The sequence below is a fragment of the Ammospiza caudacuta genome, chromosome 1 (genome assembly GCF_027887145.1).
Source record: "Ammospiza caudacuta isolate bAmmCau1 chromosome 1, bAmmCau1.pri, whole genome shotgun sequence".
In the NCBI taxonomy this organism is placed as follows: domain Eukaryota; kingdom Metazoa; phylum Chordata; class Aves; order Passeriformes; family Passerellidae; genus Ammospiza; species Ammospiza caudacuta.
In genome coordinates this window covers 102,756,095-102,777,225 of record NC_080593.1, presented here as the reverse complement: position 1 = coordinate 102,777,225, position 21,131 = coordinate 102,756,095, and the positions used below count along the sequence as shown (strand labels likewise).

At 38.4% G+C, this 21,131-nt stretch overlaps 1 protein-coding gene across 1 annotated transcript in view; it reads right to left on the bottom strand.

Annotated features, from left to right (window-relative positions):
- Positions 1-21,131, bottom strand: part of PIEZO2 (piezo type mechanosensitive ion channel component 2) — a 236,417-nt gene that overhangs the window by 76,270 nt on the left and 139,016 nt on the right. Inside the window, exons 8-17 of the mRNA XM_058820732.1 lie at positions 16,652-16,783; positions 15,530-15,568; positions 14,066-14,204; positions 13,594-13,730; positions 11,290-11,526; positions 7,360-7,483; positions 5,531-5,778; positions 4,729-4,877; positions 3,811-3,984; positions 686-727 (exon numbers count right to left, since the gene is read on the bottom strand). Coding sequence (XP_058676715.1) covers positions 686-727; positions 3,811-3,984; positions 4,729-4,877; positions 5,531-5,778; positions 7,360-7,483; positions 11,290-11,526; positions 13,594-13,730; positions 14,066-14,204; positions 15,530-15,568; positions 16,652-16,783 — 1,421 coding nt within the window. The remainder of the gene's footprint in view (positions 1-685; positions 728-3,810; positions 3,985-4,728; positions 4,878-5,530; positions 5,779-7,359; positions 7,484-11,289; positions 11,527-13,593; positions 13,731-14,065; positions 14,205-15,529; positions 15,569-16,651; positions 16,784-21,131) is intronic.

Below are 21,131 nucleotides of genomic sequence, written 5' to 3'. Positions count from 1 at the left end.
ACTTAAAAATCGCTCACATTTATTCCAGTCAAGTATTTTGAAAGGAGTCTAATTTATGGAACAGTTTTCAAGATGCCATTTATAAAGGGATGATAATGATGGCAGTTTTTCTAGTCTGGATCCTGCAGCACCCAAATCAGTCCACGAATTAACAGCCTTAGCATGCAGTGGGTTCAGTGTTCCCTTTCCAACTCTGAAATCTCAGTCTGTAGAAACTCATGTAAATACCATATATTTAACTGAACAGGCCCTCAAATTCCCATTCTTACATGCTTGAGAAAGACAGGGATGTGTGTCTCCGTGTTTGTGTGTCTGGGTGTACACAGGCGCATGCAGGCATGCATCTTTCCATGCACAAACAAAGGGTAGACAAACGAGCCTCCTCAACCAAATCTATTGTCTGCAGCCAATTACAAATAGCACCAATTATTCCTGCATTGAGGCATGTGCAAAGTTTAGGAGAATTCTCAGCTGGGAGAAGAAACTCACAATGTATAAATATGCAGAAGAGGTGTATTAACTGCTTCATCAGCTTTAGGGAACTCCAACACCTGAACAACATTATCTCCCTGCTTACTTCACAGTACTGCGCAGCAAGAACATACTTTGCTTTAAGGCAGCTAAGAAGTAACCAAAAAAATAAGGTATATTGCTTTTAAAGGAAAGGAAGAATTGAAGTACCCACCTATTAATTATTAGATATACACGGCCATTGACTTTGGCATGGCTATGAGGTGGGAGATGAAAGCACAGGATGAAAATGGGAAATGAATTAGAGAGAGAAAAGAAAGCCGTTAAATAGGAACTGAATGCACTTTCCTGTCTGCCAATGTGTTATGACATATTGTCATAACAATGCACACTGAAATTTTAACATACACCATGCAGTGAAAAGTCTAGGAAGCTTATAAATGCAATTCTTCAACATTTAGATCCTATGCAACGTCAGTCAGAACTACAAATAATTTTCATAGTCCTCAAAATGTGAGAACAGCCTTTACTGCTTTAAGTAAGCCTTAGAATACCACCAGTTTTTAAAATATTTTTTTTCTTTTAAAAAATATATATGTAAAGGTAATTATGGCAGAGCATCATATCAGAGAAATCATCTACCTCAACACCTTCATCTCTGCCATCCCATAATTCATGGTACAGCAAGGAAATGGGTTTGGAAAGTCCTAATCAGAGAATTTTTCTTTCTCTTGCAGATGTAAAACTGTGACACTCAGTTCTGACACCTTTATAAACAGTGAGAAGTGCCTCACTCTGCCAGTTCCAATGTGCCAGTTTCTGTGTCCTCTCTTTGTAGCTGGCAGATCCTTACTCTTCAACTCACTCTGCAAATTTTGCTCATGAGAAGCTGCATTTTAATAAATGAACATTAGCAATTTCAACAGGACCTTTCAGTTACACACAACTGTAGTACTGTAATCACACCTGGCAGTTCAAACGCAGATGGAGAAACTGGACATGCTTTCTTTATTGATTTCATGACCAGCTCTCAGCTGCTGTGATTATTTTAAGGAGTTTGCTATTAAAAGGACTGAATTCTGTTACTCAAAATGAAGGTTGTTTCTTTATTTAAATTTTTTGTTGCCAAAGGTGCAGCATAAAAGCAGTTTAAAAAGGTAAAGCATTTGTTAAGTGAATGCTAGTGTCTCCAAAGCAAAAAAGGAAAATTAATTTTTAGTAGCTTTGAGAGAAAACTGCACATATATATGAATCTTGAATCTGTTTTAATTGCCCCTGCCACTTATTGCTAGCATTACTGTTAAGCTGAAGATGGTTGTTGTGTTAGTTCTTATCCAGCTTTATGCATCACCAATACAAACATCAGCTGTGCTCTTATCGTGAAGCTTTGAACTATAAAGTCAGCTGAGGCTCAATAGTGATTTATTGCATCAAGGGAAAAAAAGAGTTGGATTTTCATATGCCAGGCAGTGTTAGTAGGAGTACAAACCAAGACAACTGCTCTGATTTGGGTATTGGTCATAACAGTTAAAGCTTCTCTGGAGGAACAAAGAAGATATGTGATATTTGTGATTTTGAAAATACTGCAAAATGGCAAATGTAGCACATATGACGTATCTAACAGTTAAAAATATTAGCTACTTATTGTGACTGCTTAATGCAATCTAGTACACATTTAGACTCAAAAAAACCCAGCATTCTAATGCAAAAATAAAAAAGCTGATGAAATCACATAATCCTCTTTATCTGTGACTTTAATAAAAAGCCTGGTACTACAATGAATGTCAACTTTCAGCATGATATCTCAAGGCTATTTATTCCTGGCAAAAATGTTTGCTCACAAGTGCCTCAAGGTCTTTTTCTTTTTAGTCTGTGTCTATTGGATCACACTAGAAGGGAGGTGGAAACTTCCTTTGTTACTCAGCACAAACTGAGTGCAAACTTGGGGCTGCCAGAGAGCTTGCAGAGTTACTGCAAACTGCAAAGCATTCCCCCAAATGCTTGAGCTCAGGAACAGCCCCATTTCAGCTCAGACATGTATCTGGGCTCTGTTTTCAGGGCTTGGCCAATTCCAAGTTCTTAACATGTACCTACTGCTGCACACAAGTCCACTACGGGCAAGGGAAATTTGCTCTCAGGCCACTACAAAAGCACCCTTGAATCTACCATCACATTTAGCAATTCAAGAAGAGCAACAGGAGAGTTGTTACACAGACAGATATTTAAAATAAAAGTTTAATCCCCCCCCCATCTCTGTTAGGAAATTTTATCAAGTTTGATCAGTTCTGGTCTTAGCAATTATTTAAATATAGAAACTGGAAGTATTCTATAAAACTAGAGCTTATTCTCATGGCACAAACTTGTACCATACACAGTGAAGTAACTTCATATCCACTTGAATGTATGAAAAATAATTGAAATGCTTTTTAAATCTTGCATAACCCAGAACATAATTCTCTGTTAAGTAATTGGCATTATTCCCTGTGGCATTATTCCCTGTGGTCTATGGGGTGTTATGCAGCTAGCCCACGTTCATAAAACTGTAGCTGAGATACACCTATCACTAGACAGGTGAACATTCTAAAAGTGAAGTCTAAATTAATTGCTCTCTTCAAAGAAAGAACGTAATTGTCATTGCATAATATAACATTAAGTACTACAAAACCATTTCTCTCCTTTATACTCCTGGCTGAGGATCCTAGGCCAGACTGGTTTTTACACAAGAAAATATGTAAGAATTGAACACTGGAAAAGTGATGTCCCAGATTCATGAAAAAACACTAATGAATGTCTGGATGAAATCACCAAATGTCTAGCATAGCCAAGGGTCAGTACTATGAAAAGTAAACACAAATTCGGAATTCTTCTGTTTCTGAAGATCAACTTTACAAAAAGGTCTAACTGTTCAATGCAAATGTGGTGTTTTCCACAGATTTCCAAATCTTCATGTGGACCTCAAAATGGATGTTGAAAAAAAAGAAGTGACCCAAATTAAAAGCTGTATTTCTTATTACTGACAGGAACACACATACAAAAGGGCACACAAAGTAATTAAGCACCTGACTTTCAGTAAAGGTCAAAGCCAATTAAGTAAATAGATAAATGCCATTAGTACCTTTGAAAATGTATCTTAAAATGAAAAAGTTCAGTATGCAGGGGAAATGGGGAGAGACAGATACTTTGGCTGTAGTGGGGTGCTGGATACTGTGCACTTTCTTTTTAAACCAGGTAGTCATAGCAAAGGCAAATAATATCTACCGAAAAGTGATCATTACAAGATAGTCAGAAACAGCATTTCCATACAGATAATCAATAGCTGAATTTACTTTGCTTCTTTACCTGTAAATAGTGTTGTCCTGTTTGCTGGTTACAGCTTTTAAATCAGTGATCTGCAGAAACCGATCATGGAAATAGTGAAGGTGTAAGATACACACCAGTAGGAAGGAGGTGGGGATAAAGATGCGTGTGAATAGATCAGCCACAGAAAACTGTTTTAAGCCAAGGTCCTCTAGTCTGAAAAAAAAAAAAAAGCATTCCACTAAGGCATCTTTTCGCACAAAATATTCTTTCCATGAGACATTTCTACAAATTATTTGCAATAGAAAATAAGGGGACGGTACTTTTTGTGTGGTTTTGGTTTCTAAAATTCTCCCAAACTAGCAAGTTTTACAATGTAAGTATCCTTTGTTCAGACTCAGTAATGTAGAGAGGTACTGTAAAAGTACAGTCAAACGAACAAACCCTGCCACAGATCTCTTGAATCAGATGAGTTTCCTCTTACTGAAAGTCCTGCACTGGAGATCTGCTCACATTGCTTATACTTTCCAGAGTAAGCTCTACTTGAGAAATGCCCAACTCATCACAAGGATGAAGAATCCCCGTCCTCTTTATTAGCTGGAAAGCAGGTTCACTTTCATCATTTCTAAACATCTTGCAGATCTACCCTTAATCTTTCCCTGGATCTGGTTCCTATGGTCAAAGTGGTGAAGAGAAGTATTGGCACTGTATTGAGAACATAAGCAATCCAAAGGCCTAACAGCCAGGTGGAGAAAATACAACTCTGAGCTCCTCTCTTGGTTTTGCTCACTTCTATACCAATAAATCTATGGCTTCATAACTGAGTGCCTAAAATCAGCTATGCCTGAGAATGGCTGCATGAGATTTTTCTCCTATAAGAAGGAAGACTTCTCTTAGATCCTTCCATCACACTGAACTCAGATAAAAGATACAAATAAAAAATGAATCAAAACCACTTACTTCCTTTCATCCAGGCCTGTCATGTTTTTCCACAACCCAGGGAATGACTCAAACTGGTATGTGTAGATGAAGATAAGTACCAACATTGTGTAAACAACCACTGACATCCAGAAGTACTTTAAAATCTTTCTCCACCATTCATAGTGTACCTGAAAATCACAGACCAAAAATGCTGACACAAGCTGAAGGCAAAGACACTGACAGAAATATTGACAACATTGTACTGTTGAACATGGATGAAGAACACTATTTTTCCCAGCTGATCTGAAGTGAGCAATGATTACCCAGTGCCAGGCACAGATTTTTGAGTTAGTTTTCACTCCTGATGCAAATGCATTAAAGACTTTTGCGCAAAAATATCTGTTGAGATATGGGCCATAGACACAAAGTCAAGGACCACTTCAGCCAGCTAATTTCATCACCATTAGGTGATGAAAATCCAGGAGAGGGACTCCCATGCTCGTTGGGATGTGGAAGCAGTGTGGACCAGCTGTCAGAAAAACTGGTGGCTATGTAGAATGTGCATAGACTCAGAATTTTCCACAAAGGTTCCAGAGCTTATGGTGAAGTGGCATGGCAGAGGTGTGCATTGTATCTAATTTACATGCACTTTGCCTGTCACTATAACCAAAAACCAGAGGAAAATTAGTCTTAATCCATTCAAATGGTCTGATTCTGTTGTGTCTAACTATACAACAAGTTCACTGCTCATGAATTCTATTTGGAGCCACTTTATTACCAAGCTAAAAGTACAAACAGTTCTATTCAAGGATAAAATTCAGTTAACACAGTTCTCCCTTACCTGGTAGAGGGCCACACAGAAGAGGAACAGTACCATGTAGATGATTTTGTACATGACAATTGTACCCTCAAAGCTGACAAAGAAGAACATGCCCCCACAGACGTAAATCCAGTACTTGATTAACATAGCCATCACCAGCTTCCCCAAGACTTTCATAATATCCTGTTCATCATCCTCCTCTCCCTCCTCCTCCTCTTCCTTCTCCTCTTCCTGTTCTTCTGACACTTCTCCCTCCTGCGACTCCTCTTCTGCAAACACAGAGTCACATTTGGCCTGTCTCTTCTGGGGAATTTTAGTAAGAATTTAAATGGGTGGAAAGTAAAATCTCTGCACACAACACAGAAACTTAAAACTCAATAGTCACAAGAGACTGTAATTCCTGATCATGCATGCCTCCAGAGCAAGGAAAAGAGTTTTAACTTCGTATGAGCTTAAGCCTGCTGCTGGAGCCATAGGGCACATGGCTATACATCCTTACCAGACACCCACCTTCTCTTTGTCTGAAATGTCAGCAGCTTTAGTGGAAAATCAGAGCTTAAGGGTTGCATAATGGATAAGAGCCAAAACATTTTCCAGATACTCTTATACTCTCCAGTAAGCAACCTTTTGAATTGGAAAACAAAGAGACCACCAGCACCACCAGAAACCTCTTGAGTTTAAACTCTCATCTCGAGTTCCAGCCTCTTGTCTTGAGCTTCATCCTTTAGATAATATTGTGTTTATCCTCAAAAACCACAACCAAGGGAAAAGATTAACATAAACCCAAAGAAGCTTAAAAAATAGAAGTGCTGCACTAACACTGCCGTTTTTCAAAAAAGCTACCATTTATCCAGGTTTTTGTGCTGCATCTGGGCCAGAAAAGAAAAGCTGCTTTGGCCCTATGAAGAGGTCAAGATTCCCCAGTTATTAACCTTATGAAGTATGTGGAAAGCAGGGTAAGTGACCCCCAGCAGCAAGTACATGTGCAAGTACCTAGATAACAGGGCTTGATAACAGAGCTTGCCAGAACCATAGTACAGTTGTTTTTCCTTCCACTGAGAGCAATATTGAAACTTCACCATCAAAAGGCTTGCCCACTCCTTTTGTCTCACTCACCATCCCCCTCCTCAGGCTCTTGCCTTGAAAATCCTTGTAGTACAGCTTTGACATTGATCAGATGTTTTACTGAGACAAGGACCATAATTAATCAGAGACAGAACCACACCACTGCTTCCAGGGCTCACTTTCTACCATTTCAGTGCACTTAACATTTTCAGTTTAACATCCAGAGAGAGAGGGCAAGGAATGTCTGAAGGAACATGTGTCCATAGCAAAAGAAAGAACAGGTCGCTGAGTTATTAGGCAAGCTGAATCTATAAAAGTAAACTTTGCTCTCAGGTGTGCTTGAGCCCCTGTACTGAAAAAACATCTCCTTTTTTTCCCACTGAAATTTGTAGTTTAACTTCTGTGTCTGTAAAAGAGTTTATGCACCAACACAACTTTCAAGGAATTTAGCAACTTTTCCTAGGTAAACTCATCTCCTGTGGTTAAACTTCAAGGCAATTAATCCCCTGGTTTGAGTTGGGAACACAGCAGTAGACTGATCATTTGGAAGTTCCATGATCTTTCTGAAATGAGTCATTTTATTACCTTCCAGTAAAGAACACTTTATATGAAGTTCTAAAGTTTAAAAGTGTTTTACTTCTGTAGCTCAGAAATAGCTGCACATAGATTTTGTAATATCTTTCTTAGCTAATAACAGATACCTTGCTAATTGCTTTCAGCATCAGAGAAACGCAGTAACTGGAACTTCTATCATGACTGAAGGACTAAATTGGATCTGGCTTTACCTTTTTCTTCATTTTCTTCACTTCCAACTTTGACCTCAGATAAAGTAGCTTCTTTTAGCCGAAGTGCTTTCTGTTCAGTGAGGTGTTGCCTAAGCAGTAGCCAGAAAGTAATTGTGAAAAGAATCTGCAAACAAAAATCAAAACAAAACCAACAGACTAATTGTATATCCTATGTCCTACTGATAAAGCATAGGTTTTCACAAATTTTGTATGCCTTTGTTTTCTCTGTTTCTCAGAAAATGGCAGCAATGGCAGTGGTGTCAAAGTGCATCTCATGGCAAGTTATGTTATTTAGGAAACATCCTGCATTACAGACAACTTTGCTTCATTTGCACATTTTCATTTCTTAAAGGTATTCACTTATATGCATCTATTCCTACCCTGTTTTATTCAGTTTTTAATTACTGTCCTATAAGTTTAGGAATCTTCTTATTATGCCTTGATTGATATAATTTCCATTTGCTGGGTTTTTGTTCATTTTTTACCTTTTTTTCAGGGAAGAAGCATATGTAAGAGTGTGCTGTCATTATCATGATTTTGTACATCATAAATATTTTGATTTAGGAGGTTTGTTACTTCAGGTGCTTAAACACAGTTAATTAAAAATCCATTTTTTGTATGTATTGCAGTTACAGAAGACCCAGTCAATGGAATTTGCTTTGCATTTACAACAGTTACAAGAGCTGAGATAGCCCTTTATTCTTTTAAGAGCTTCAAGAGATGTTAATTCAGTAACAGCAGGATACCTTAGAAATAAACAGATCTCTTTAATGAAGAGTGCAATTCTGTGTGTTACAAAAAGTTACATTCAACAGCTTGCAATACCAAGAGATGGACAAAATTTAGAAAACAACATGATACCTGTTGTCACACACTTGATTTTATGTTTGCTTTCTATAAAGTTTTTTGATAATTTCCCTTTACAGAAGGAGACTTATTTCACTACATAGCTAGAAGAACAGAAAATTTCAAAGAACCACGTAAGAGCCAAATATGTGTACACAACAAAATGGCAAGGCCCATGATACAGTGTAATATTTTTCTAATGCGCCAGACTTTAATGGGGAAAAGGATTGCTCCCAGGAGATGTTTTTTTTTATCGATATTGCTGCTAACACTGAGCCATGGCAGCAGATTGTCAGTCTGTGTGACTTGTCACAGGTCCCCAGATACCTCCTGAAGCTCTAGCCTTTCCAACACAAACCTTTGATATTGTAAAACACAGACTTTCTACTGCAGTGATTAGCTCTGACTTCCTGCCACATTTACCTCCTTGTTCTACTCGGCATTTCCACAGCCAGAGCTGGCTCTAAGAAAAGTCTTGAAGGGTTGCAGATGAAATAAATGCTTTTAGCCACCTTTTACAGTATAGATTCTATCTCATTTTCAGACCAGGAAACACATATAGCATGCAGACACTTATGCAGAAAGAATTACAGTACACTTCTTTCTGCAGAATACAGTATCCAGTCTCTATTTAAAATCAACCGTTATTCAAAGGACTTTAAATTAGGAATAAAGAGGGGTACAGAGTTACTAGTAGATAAACTACTAAAGAGAGATTGATAGGCAAGGCTAACAAGCAATGGGTGCCTGGGGTGATGTGAACAAAAGGAAATACATACTCAGCAAAACAGGGCTTATTCAGGGTCACTGGAAGCATTTGTATATACAATCAAGGCAATTACTTCAACACAGCCTTACAGGGAAACCTGCCAGATTCCTTCTGGGAAAACAGCATGTCAGGTGCCCCTCTCAAGTGCCTGTAAACTTGAGCCCGGCAGCATGGTGAACAAACCCAAGCAATCAGAGATCTCTGTGCAGGGCTGTGGTCTTGTTGGGATGAGAGAGACAGAGTGTGATGCCTTGAATATTTGCAATACAGAGCCTCAGGCTCCTTAGGAAGCACAGGCCAGAAAGATGCAGAGGTGAGGTTGGGATTTGCACAGCAACACAGCTGGAATGCAGAGACTCTGCCTGCATGCATAGAATCTGCCTGGCCATGCATGCACAGACATGGTTAGCAAAGTCAAGGCCTGAAACTGAGTTTGGCAAGGCATGTCAAGCAACAAGATTTGCTTCTGTACATGCCTCAGCAGAAAAAGGAAGGCTAGAGAAAATCTAGGCCCTGATGACTGGGGTGAAGGCCCGGGTGACACAGGGCATGGAAGAAACTGAGGTAGCAAATGCCTTCTCTGCCTCAGCCTTTGCTAGCAAGACTGCCCTTAGGAAACACAGTTCCTGGAGACCATGGAAAAGTCTGAAGCAAGGATGAGTCTTCCTTTGGTGGAACAGGCTTGGATCAGGGAATATTTAAAGAAAATGAGCATACATAAGTGCATGGGTCCTGATGGGATGTGCCCAGGAGCTGGCTGGTGTCACTAGTAGAGGTTACTCTCAATGACCTTTGATCAAACATGGTGATGGGAGAATTGCTGGAGGAAAGCAAATGTCACTCTGGAACATCTCTCCTATGTAACAGACAAAGCTCAGGAGGAATCTCATTCAATGTCTATATATATCCAAAGGGAGGCATTAAGAGGTTGGAGTCAGACTCTTTTCAGTGGTACCCAGTGATGGGACCAGAGGCAATAGGCACAAATTGAAACATGGGATGTTCCCTCTGAACATCAGGAAACTTTTTTCCTGTGAGGGTAATTGAGCACTGGCACAGGTTGCCCCAGGATGTAACAAGAGTTTCCACTCATAGGGATATTCAAAAACCATCTAAGCATGGTCCTGGGCAATCAAGATGGCTCTGCTTGAGAGTTGGACCAATGACCTCCAGAAGCCTTTTTTGGCTTCAACTATTGTGTGATTCTGTGAAAGTTATGGAGTACATTTAATTCAGCTTAAAAAACCACATTAAACACCTAATGACTTTATGGATGTGGCCAAATCACCATATACACACACCAGCTTCCTTTCTTGACAGTATCTGTTTTAGACAAGATGATATAGCCAATGAAAAATAATACCAAAGGGAATGAAGTATTAAGACAGTTAAAATTCCTTAGGGATTTATGAAGTCATTGAAAAAAAAAAGTAAAACTTCTCTTGCAGAACCCCTTGAGCTTTATCCCTCTTACCAAACCAGCCCTAATGTTACAAGACAAATAATACAGCACTCACTAACTTTCAAATGCATTAAAGACCCAGAAATGGTTGTCCAAAAGGTATTGCCAACAAGGAAGATGTCATACAGAATCAACTTAAATTGTAATTAGGGGTCACAAGGGAAGTGATCCACTTAGCACAAGGGGAGCAGTGCCAACTAGATGCACTCCCTGAGATGTCCCTCTCGGGTGCTCTAGGAAAAAAAACATCCTATTTTTGCTCAGTCCCTTCTCCAGGAGAAAAATTGCAGAATGAAATGCTTTTTCAAGACATTAAAGAAAAAGTCTATCATGCACTGGGGTCAGCAAATTCTCTTGGTTCTAACCTAAAATGGATTTCAACTCATGCTGATTCAGGTGTAAGGATAAAGAATTAAACCTCAGCCACCCACTGCTATGTGCTGCTGCTTGTGCCAAACCATTAGGGAGTGAGTGGTATTGGTAATTGCAATGACAACACAGTTGCCATCACAGTCACAGACATGTCTGACATCCCATGGGTGTTAATCTAGAGAATCAAATAACATCTGGTTTTGAATCCAGTTTATAAAACCAAACAAGGGAGCGATTTCAATCCACCAAGTATTTTTTACAGAATTATCATGAAAACCTAAACGGTGTCTGAACTATCTAGTATTAGCTTAATATGCAATTAGCAGTTTTCTGAAGACTCTTTCTAATGATTTACCCTTTGCTTTAGAATTGCTACTGAACACTGTGGATGCACTCTTAAAGAAATGTCAAGAGATTCAAATTTTTATCACGATATACTTTGTGGTTTCATAAATAATTCTCAGCTGTTTGTTGCACTTACCTTTGATGCCAGCTCCCCAGGTTCCTTTCTTTTTAAAAAACCAGATACTTGAGGAAGTTCATCATTCTTGAGCTCAATACTCCATATATACTGTAATATTAGCAGTAGATTTCCATAAAAAACCATGAATGGTGAACTGATCATGGCGTATTTCCTTCGGTCCCGAATCATCCACAATGTGCAAGACCAGATCAGTAACACAAAAGTCAACCAGCTGTGATATGTGATGCTCCATGCCTGATGGAAGGAGGAAAGAGAAGAAAAACACGTCCACAAATGGATTCAGGAACAGCACAGTTGCAGATTTCCAGTTACACTTTTCACATATTTTCATTTTCATCAGACTCTCACCCATATTAATCACCTAATGGACCTGCTAAAATAAACCCCTTGTAGAACATGCAGAAAGTAGATTCTGAGGGCCAACCCTTGATGCATTAGCTGCACTTTGTAAGCAGACTCATTGCTTCTCATTACACCAAAGTAAAAGAGATGGAAAATATAAATTAAAGCTTGAGCACAGAATTTTTTCTTGCAAAACAGCAGCAAAGAATTCAGAGCAGAAATGGCAAAACCGAGTCAATGGGTACTGCATTGAAGGCCTTTGACAGCATTACAAAACAGCATTAACTCAATACTGCTCTCGTTTTTGTGGAATCAGTTTAAAATGGAAAGCTGTGGTGTGCACCCATCCAACCTGAAGAACATTTAGTCTATAGTAACTGTGGTAGATTACCTGAATACTCACAACTATAGAACATTTTCTACAGCTTTCAGAATTCTGTTTTCAAAAACTTCTCTATTAAACACTGAAGAAAAGGATTTAGGGGTTTTAAGTGCTTTTTATCTACATTGTGTTATTGATTTAGGACTAAATTTAGCCGTATATCTGCTGCTATAACTTTGGAGCAACTGCCAACAAAGCATTAAAAAAAATTATTAAACATTAAGAATATTTTTGACAGGTTAGCTTAGCCCTCCAGGAAATTGTATCTTTTAAGGGTATGTGAAAAACACTGATATGGTACTTCTCCATGCTCGTATGAGAAAATTGCTTACACTGAGCTGTCTTTGGCTGTAGTATAAACAGAATTTCCATCAGAGCATACCACAAGTAAATTCATAAGTTAATTTGGATCACATAAAATCAGAAAATGTCATGAAGATAAAAGCTAGCATTAAACTACAAGTAAGTTCTTCAAATATATAGTCTTCTTTTATATTGAGAGATATAACCCTGGGAATTAATTAAAAGAGAAACACCGACCTGGTCTGGTAGGTGTCTCTGCCCAAGGCAGGGGGTTGGAACTAGATAACTTTTAAGATCCCTTCCCACCCAAACCATTCTATGATCCTTAGATCATAGAAGTACATGAGTTTAAAAAATAGGAAAAAAGTTACTGTGTCAATATGAAAATAACTAATTACTTGTTGATATCTCAGAATGCATCAATCCAGGTCCATATTTTGCATAAGGAGCCTGCCTTATTTACAGGGGAAACTTTTTCTGTTAAAAGACAGCCAATAAAGTTTGAAACTTTATGCAAACGAGAGGCAGCCAAGGTAATTTGTTTTACCGTTTTTAAAGCAAAATTGGGCCAAGAAGCTTTATGGTTAATTTCATCATAGTTGAAACTTCTCCAAAACAGTAAAAGCGAAGCTTGCATTGGGAATATAGAAAGACATCTAATCATTATGTGGAAACCTTGGTATAATGCAGCTCAAAGTGTTTGCAACAAGTAGGCTTAAAAACAAGCAACAGCATGAAAAAGAGAAAGAAGGGTAATAAAACAACATGAAAGTCTGCCTTGGCACAAAGTTGTATTTTCCTTGAGATCTTTCAGTGCAGGAAACCAGGCTTTACAGATCCTTTCTTCTCACAGAGTCATTGGATGCATGCATTGCCTGAATTAGGAACCATATTTTTACAGTTTTCTATATCAGTATGACATACATTAATTTTACAGGCAAATTTTTGAGTGGTGCAAACACATGACAAACCTGCTTGTGTAAGAGCTTGGGAATCAATAGAAAACTGAGACACAGAGATTTTCTGGTATTCAACAGACAACAAAGCCTGGGGCTCTCAGTCCTGGAAATGTCCTATTTAAAAGTGTGCAATAGGCCTAGGAATTATACATTAATAACCTAAAATGGGCTCAAAATTATGCAGACACTATCTTGATATTTTTTGAGCCTGATACAAAGACTTGCTGAAAACCAAACAATGAGACTACTTTCAGAAAAACATGGAGAAGGCACTTTCATAAAATCAGAAGCATTCTCTTTATTGCTAGTACTTACCATCATAGCTATCAGAGCACAAATGTAGCTTTGTTTCATGATAAATTGAAACACAGAGACCAGGGCATGTAATTTAACATTTTCCTTTTCCTCCTGAGTAACTTCCTCTTCTTCTTCCTCCTCCTCCTCTTCCTTTTCTAAGTAGAAAAAGAAATTCTTATTTGCAATCCAGGAGAGGATGCATGTATAGAAAGTACATGCATCCTCTCCTGAAATTACTTTGCTTGCAATCACTCTGATGGCTACTCCAAATCACTGCGTTGGTAGGCAAAGTATTTTGGATGGTATACACCTAGAGCCCAGGTTACAAAACTGTTGTATGGGTAACCATCATTGCAAGGTGACAGCATTATTCAACTTTAACAGGCCCAGAGAGCTTACCAAAATGGCAAGAAATGCTAGAGGCAGGGACTGGAAATACAGAATAAGAAAAACACATGGAAAAAATGACAATTCCTAGGCAACTTGCTACCTGACACGCCATCCGAGGGCTCCCACTTGTACTGTGGTGTGGAGTACACGTCTGCTTTGGCTGGGCCATTCTCTAGTGGCAGTGCAGGGTGGATGGTGTGATAGTCTGCAGGGTTCCCGTTCACTGTCACCAGCAGCACCTGCCAGCACACCAGAGAGAGGCAATGCATTTACCATGGCTCTTTGAGGGGTGGGACTCCTACTTCTGTGTTTTGCTACTCGAGTGCCAATGTTAAAAGAGTTTAACAAGCAGCTGCAGTTACTTCCAAGAAACTGATATGTTATAGTCATGTTGCATGCAAAAGTAACACAGAACAGCTTCCAAAATTTATTGTTGCTATATTTTTATGTCATACTAATAGAAGTAACTAAAAATTCATCCTTCTTCTTAGACAAACTACTACATCAGGATTTTCAGACTTCAGTTCACATCTAGTTATTTCCAGTAGTTATTAAAATAATGGCTATAAATGACTTTCCAATTGGAATTATTAGTGGTGAGATCTAAATTTGCAGCTGTTAATAAAACCACTTGTGGTAATCATTGTTATTGATTGTACATTTTTGTCACTTGGTAGTGCTAACTCAACACCCTTTCATTGTTTTACTTTTGTGACTTCAATTTCAGCCCTTGTGCTTGTTTGACTAAGGGCTCCAGCAATCACAACCATCAATATCTTTCCTATTGGCAGAAATTCACATGCTGTGGGTTAGTGATGGCAATATGTGCTCAAGACTGATTTCTGCTCAGGCTGTGAAACAGGAGCATATCTTCCTTGTCCAAACTATTCACAGGCATGTGCAACAGCCTGTGAACTGTTTCAGAATAGTATCTGGGTTATGTTCAGTCATATCCAGCTGCACCAAGTACAGGCTGTGGAGCACGTTTAGATTAGGCTACGGATGCTCCTAAAATTCATCTCCATCTCCATTCTCCTGTGTGTGCTAAACAGAGGCGACTTTTCTGCTTTCAGAGTCTGCTAAGGTCTGTAGCAGTCAAGATAAATGGATCATTTGCTGTCTGCTCAAATAAAGACTTGGATTTTCTGTAATCTGCAAATTGAACACATATGTGCTGTCGGTCATGCTTTAAGGGCCTCAGCATTCCAACATGAATGAAATAAAAAATATAGCAAAGAAACTAAATCAAATTTAAAGGTGGCTTGCATTAGAAAGCATTTCATATCTTATTCAAACCCAATGAAATAGCAAAGATCGTTTGCCAGTTGGTACTACTACAAGCAGTTTATTTCAAGTGATCAATCAACAGTTTCTAAGGGAAATTATTAAGGAAGCAGAAGACAATTACATTTAGGATAATCAAGATTATAGGGTAAATGGCAGGCTAACCATAAATCTAGAAGTTTTAGAAATGTCATCTAAGGTTTTATCTGTATGTATCATTGTTTGTATTTAAACACATTGAGAAGAATTGCGAAATTACAAAGACTAGTAGTATACTAACATCCGATGGCTTGTATTCATCTTGGGTCATTGACAGAAGCTGCAAAAAGCAATGCAAGAACAAATTATTACAGAAGCACAGCTCAAGCATTAGTAAGTATGACTTCTTGAATACATGCATGTATATGTGCTGACTTTTGCAGATTTGCACCAAGAAATTCAGAAAGAATTCTTAAAAAGTCAGCAGAATTGTACAATACCATAAAATTGTATTCAGTGTGCCATAGCATTGACATAATTTTACTGTATGCTCCTGTAAATTTTAAACCAGAACTGAGAATGTTGTATTGAAATTTTGGATACTAAGTCAAAGAATTAATCAGTATTGCATTATACTGATTAACTGCTTTCTAATGTCTTTCTAATGATCCAGTGCTTAAAAACTAAGTTTTTAAACAATCATTAGAATTACTACAATTATAAAAATAGTTCCAATAAAATGGTGATACAAATATAAAATACATTCCTTTATCCATTTGCCAGCTCCTTTCCCATTACAATTATTATAGTGGATTTCTTGGGGCTTGAATATATGTGGATTGAGTATATATGAATACACATATGTCCCAAATTTGACAATAACTCAACAAATGAAATTTTGCTGTGCAGCTGGTGCAGACAGGTGGTAGAAAGCTGGATCCTTCCAGGATATTTAACATAGCTGCCTAAACTGCCTTGCTTTGTATCTTCAAGAAGGACAACAGTGTGCTTAGGAGAAGATAAGCTGGCAGTCCCCACTCACCAGTGACAGTGCTAATTAGTAGCTACAAGGCAGATCAGATCTTTACACCAGGTTTAACTCCCTAACAGACTTTCTAGCTGGTTTGCTCAAAGATAATGGCCCCAAGCCAAAAGCCCAGTCCTACACTTCTTAAATGTGTAAACCAAAAACATAGACCATGCTTTTCATTTACATCCTTACACTAGCTCTTGGTTTTGTTTCATTCATTTTTACAAAATACATTCCTATCCTACTCTGCCATGCAGCCTTGATTTTTATATTAATCAGATATTTTATCTGATTTATATAATCACACATGGAGATCTTGAAATCTACGTAACACCGCTTCCCTTAATTCAAAGTAATTGTGTAATGCAGAGACCCTTCCCCCTCCAGTCTTACTTTTCTCTCATCAGTTGTGTAGTGGCTTGCATACCACAGACTGCGTCTCCTCTCTGCTGTCATTGGAATGGGGCTGCAGGGAATTTCTTTGTCATCCTCCCTGCTGACAGATTTCTCTTCATCAGGTGTCTGCTAAATGACAACAAATGACAGCACTAGCTTTAGCTCTGTAAATACAATCTTAGCAGAGGAACTGAAATTTCCCCCCCACTGGTGTTCCCTCTCCAAAGCATGTCTGAAGCACCTTTTAAAGGCTAATTAACAAATTTTTAGCCATATTAACCATAATTAGCCACCATTAGTGGCTAACAGACTTGGTTTATGGTTGATGACTCTGAGATGACATTTTCAGAAATATTGACAGCTTTTCTATAATTGCTGGTTACATGACACCAGAATTACACAGACCTCCAGGTACTACCTTAGTTTACCATATAATCATACCATGAGCATATAGAAATACATAAAATATAAAACCCACAAGGTGCAATGTCTAATTTTCAAGGCAGTGTATGCTATTTCAGAATCTTTGACCACTGTTCCATAATAACTTTGCTGACAAGCCAATAAGATAAGGACTTGACAAATGGAGCACAAGATGGGTGGAGAATTAGCTAAAATGCCTTTCTTCAAGTAGGGTAAAGGCTCAAATACAAAAAGGCAGATTGCTATGAGTGGAGCTTCTCAGAGACTGGCACTAGGTCTAATCCTATTCAAAACTACCTAGATGGAATTGCACTCACACAAAATTTGTGAATGATAAAATCTGTGAACTGGGAGGAAGATAAGAAAAAATAAAATTTGTGAACGGGCCAGAAGAAAGACTCACCACCCAGAGATGGGACACCAAAAACTACATGAGTTTTAACAAAGATAAAGTCCTGCAGCTGGAATAAACACACATAACAGTAAAGGCTGTGGACAGACTGTGTGGGAAGCAGCTCTGTGGAACAGGCTCTGGTGCACAGCAAGCTGAAAAAGAGCCAGCAGTGGACTGCACTCCAGCAGCAAGGAAGGCAGACACGTCCTGGACTGCATCAGCCAGAGCGCTGCCAGCAGATCAAGGGATCTGATTATTCCACTGTGCCTGGCAAGTGTCAGGCCCTACCTGCCATGCAATTCTGGCATCCCCAGTTCAAGAGAAAATCTGGACAAGATCCCACAGAGAATTGTCAAGATGATTAGAGGCTTGGAGAAGCTGAAGGATGCAGGAATCAGGGGGATTTTTTTCCAATTTATGGCAATAAAATTACAGTTTTAGAGAAGACAAGGGTAGTATTCTCACAGGGAGGCATAGTTATAGGAGAGGAGACTAAGGACATAATTTGCTTCAGGGAAACACCTTCTGAGTATTAAAAAAAAGTTTAAAATAATATATATATATGTATATATATATATATTAAATTATTTTCCCCCTTCACCATGAGAACAATGAACCATGCAAAGATTTGGCCCTGGAAAATCTTATCTGATTTTCTCTCAGAAGTTGCTTCACATGACCTTCCCAAGTTCCTTCCAACCGGGACTGTCCTATGACTCTGTGATTGTCTCTAATCCACGTGGTTCATTTCTCCATCTGAGATGGCAAATGTTGTCACTAAGCTGAGGAGGAGTGCAAACCTCAATAGGTTACAGCTTCTCTTTGAGCCCTACCAGAGCCCTTCCTGCACTGTTCCTCCTGAGCAGCAGCCTGCTGGTGGCCACTGTTCTCATTGCTTAAGCAAAATCCTCTGATGTAATACAAGAATAAATCAGGGTGCTGGGCAGAGGTCTGCAAAGCTACCCGTGAGAACAAGACATCCAAACATCCCAGCTCATTTTGAAACTCTCCTCATTCCAATCCTAGCAGCAAGGTCCTATTTTTTACTTGACTTAGATAAGCAATGATTATTAATTTAGTTTCACTTTTCAGAGGAAATGGTAGCACATTTCACATATGATTTTATATTTATATTTGATAGTAAAAGGGCATTCCTAGCAAAACTGTAAGATGAAATAAACTGATTCTGTGCTTAAAATACTTGCCACTGCCATTTGACACTTTAATATAAATATGAACCATAAAGAACTGCTTATCAAAGGCATTTAGTTTGGCACCAGGGTGACAAAAACAATACAAAAGACCTAAGACACATACAATCATTTTAGTTAAGATATTTTTAGCCTTAGACACAACAGGGAAGGGTGGGAAATCTTGTTTTTTCTTTCTCAGAAGAGGAAGAAAAGTCAGAAAAGACAATACTAGTCAAAGAAGCACAGCTTGTGAGAGTCCTTTGACTTGCCTAATTTTTTCAGTTCTTTCTCAGCAATTCTTAAATACCTTTTAATTAAAACAGTTATAATTTTTTTTAAGAGGACTCTACATTCAATTGCTGTAGCTCTGCTGGCTCCTGTGCTATTACTTACCACTCACAGCACAGAATGAATGGGCTCTATTCATCTATTCAGCACCAGCAGTTGCAACTGTGAGCTGAAATCTCCAGAGACAGATTGCTTTTTCTTATTTGCAGAGGTAGAATTTCACAAGACTCAATGTTAGAACAATTCAGGATCCAAACCAGAAAGCATAAGAAAAGCAAATCTTCCACTGACTGCCGCAGCCACTTTGCATGAGTAAGATCCATTCAGAATCCCATATGGAGAGCATACACTGAAATTTCATGCATGCCATTCTTTGGCACTGTGGTGCACACACAAAAAACTGAACCCTGAAACTGGAGATTTGAAGTGGGGGTGTGTTTCTGTAAAATTATTCATCACCTGCAGCATTTAGAGACACTCTCAAGAGTATCTGTCTCAAAGACAATTTTTGCTGCCATCCAGGTGGAATTTTATCCACAAGAGGACCCCAAGATGTAATTCACACAAGGAAGAAAAAAACCCATCAGGTCTACATGTTTTACTCTGCTTTTTAGCATCAGCTACATCAGTATTATATTTAGCTTATGCAATCTTTTTAGACTGAAAAAGTATTTCTTTCTTGTTTTGTTCAAAACAGTTTTTGTCCAAGAACTTTTGAACAAAATTCCTAAGGTGAGCCACTTCTTACTGTACAGGACAGCAGCATATAGAGAACAACTTCTTTACACCAAACACCTCATAGCATTTTGTCTTTGCCATTTATTAAACACCAGGTAGGTTAGTAGTGAGATCCTAAATACAGAGTAACTTCAAAATCACCGGGGACTGAAAAAGCAGGTTACTTAGCTCCATAATGAATCAAATGCACCACAATTACACAAGTTTAAAAACATTTCAATGATACCTAGAATTATTCTGGATTTTAAAAACTGAGAATGCAGTCTACAGAGAAGAGCTAGTAAAAGAAATTTTAAATCCTAATCTATGACACCACTAAACAAAACCAAAATAAATGCATGTAGAAAAAAAAAAAAAAAAACCCAAAACCATAAGGAGGATATGTGCAAAATACAGAAAATACAGTAAATTTTGCAAATCTCAGCATCTCTTTCTAATGACAAACACTTGCATCACTAACATCCTGTGCATCAAAAATAAGCATTAATGCATGGATACTCCTTTTTTTACAGTGTTCTTTTTTCAAACTATCTTTTATCTTTGCAGGGAAGCATCATTTCCCTGGCATGTGAAGTTCCCTTGGGAGTGCCAAGACTTGGTATTGCCTTTCATGTAGCCATGAACTTGACATCAATGTTTCTTAAATTAATGTCTTTTAATACTTACTCTAGCTCAACTGCCTGGAAAGCATCTCTAATTTCACTTGCTAGCAGTTCTCAGAGACTGGTTTTAGTGTTTTATGGGAATATCTATCTCAGACACCACAAGCACTCTAAAAAAAAGAACTGCAGGCAAGACCACTATAGTTCCTCTCAAGTCCCTGTAGGAAATTGCAGCATTCTCTCTCTCCTCGACAGAAAGACCCACTTCTCTCCACTAAAAAAGCACAGCAACTAACTTAGGTCCAACACCAAACCTTTAGATGGTGGCTGTTGGATGAAAACAACCCAGGTACTGGTAATCAATTCCCAGACTTGCTGAGATCACACAGCTCACACTAACTGCATTTCACATGTGGCTACTCCTCTGTGGGCAGTTTTCATGGTTTTACTAAGCAGTTTGTGAGATGTGAAGCTCTAGTTACAGCCCCAGTGCTAAAATCATATTATTATCTGGAAATCTAATGTTTCATTTAAAAAGAGAAAAGAAAAATCTAATTTCCAGAAGCTGCAGCTGCAGAAAAAATAAAAGGAAAAAGACCCTAAAAACACCCAATGCCAGAGGGTACTGGATCACAATGATATGACTTTAGTAAAGAGAGTATTAAGATTTTTGGGAACTTAAGATACAATTTTTTAATAGCTCAAGGTGATGGCTCAGGCATCGGTCACCTTTTGAAGCCAAATTACATATTTGGGGATATGTAACCCCCAAATACCAGACATCTCAATTCAGAAGTGATGTATTTTGATTGCCTTTTTAAATGTTAAATGGTTACATT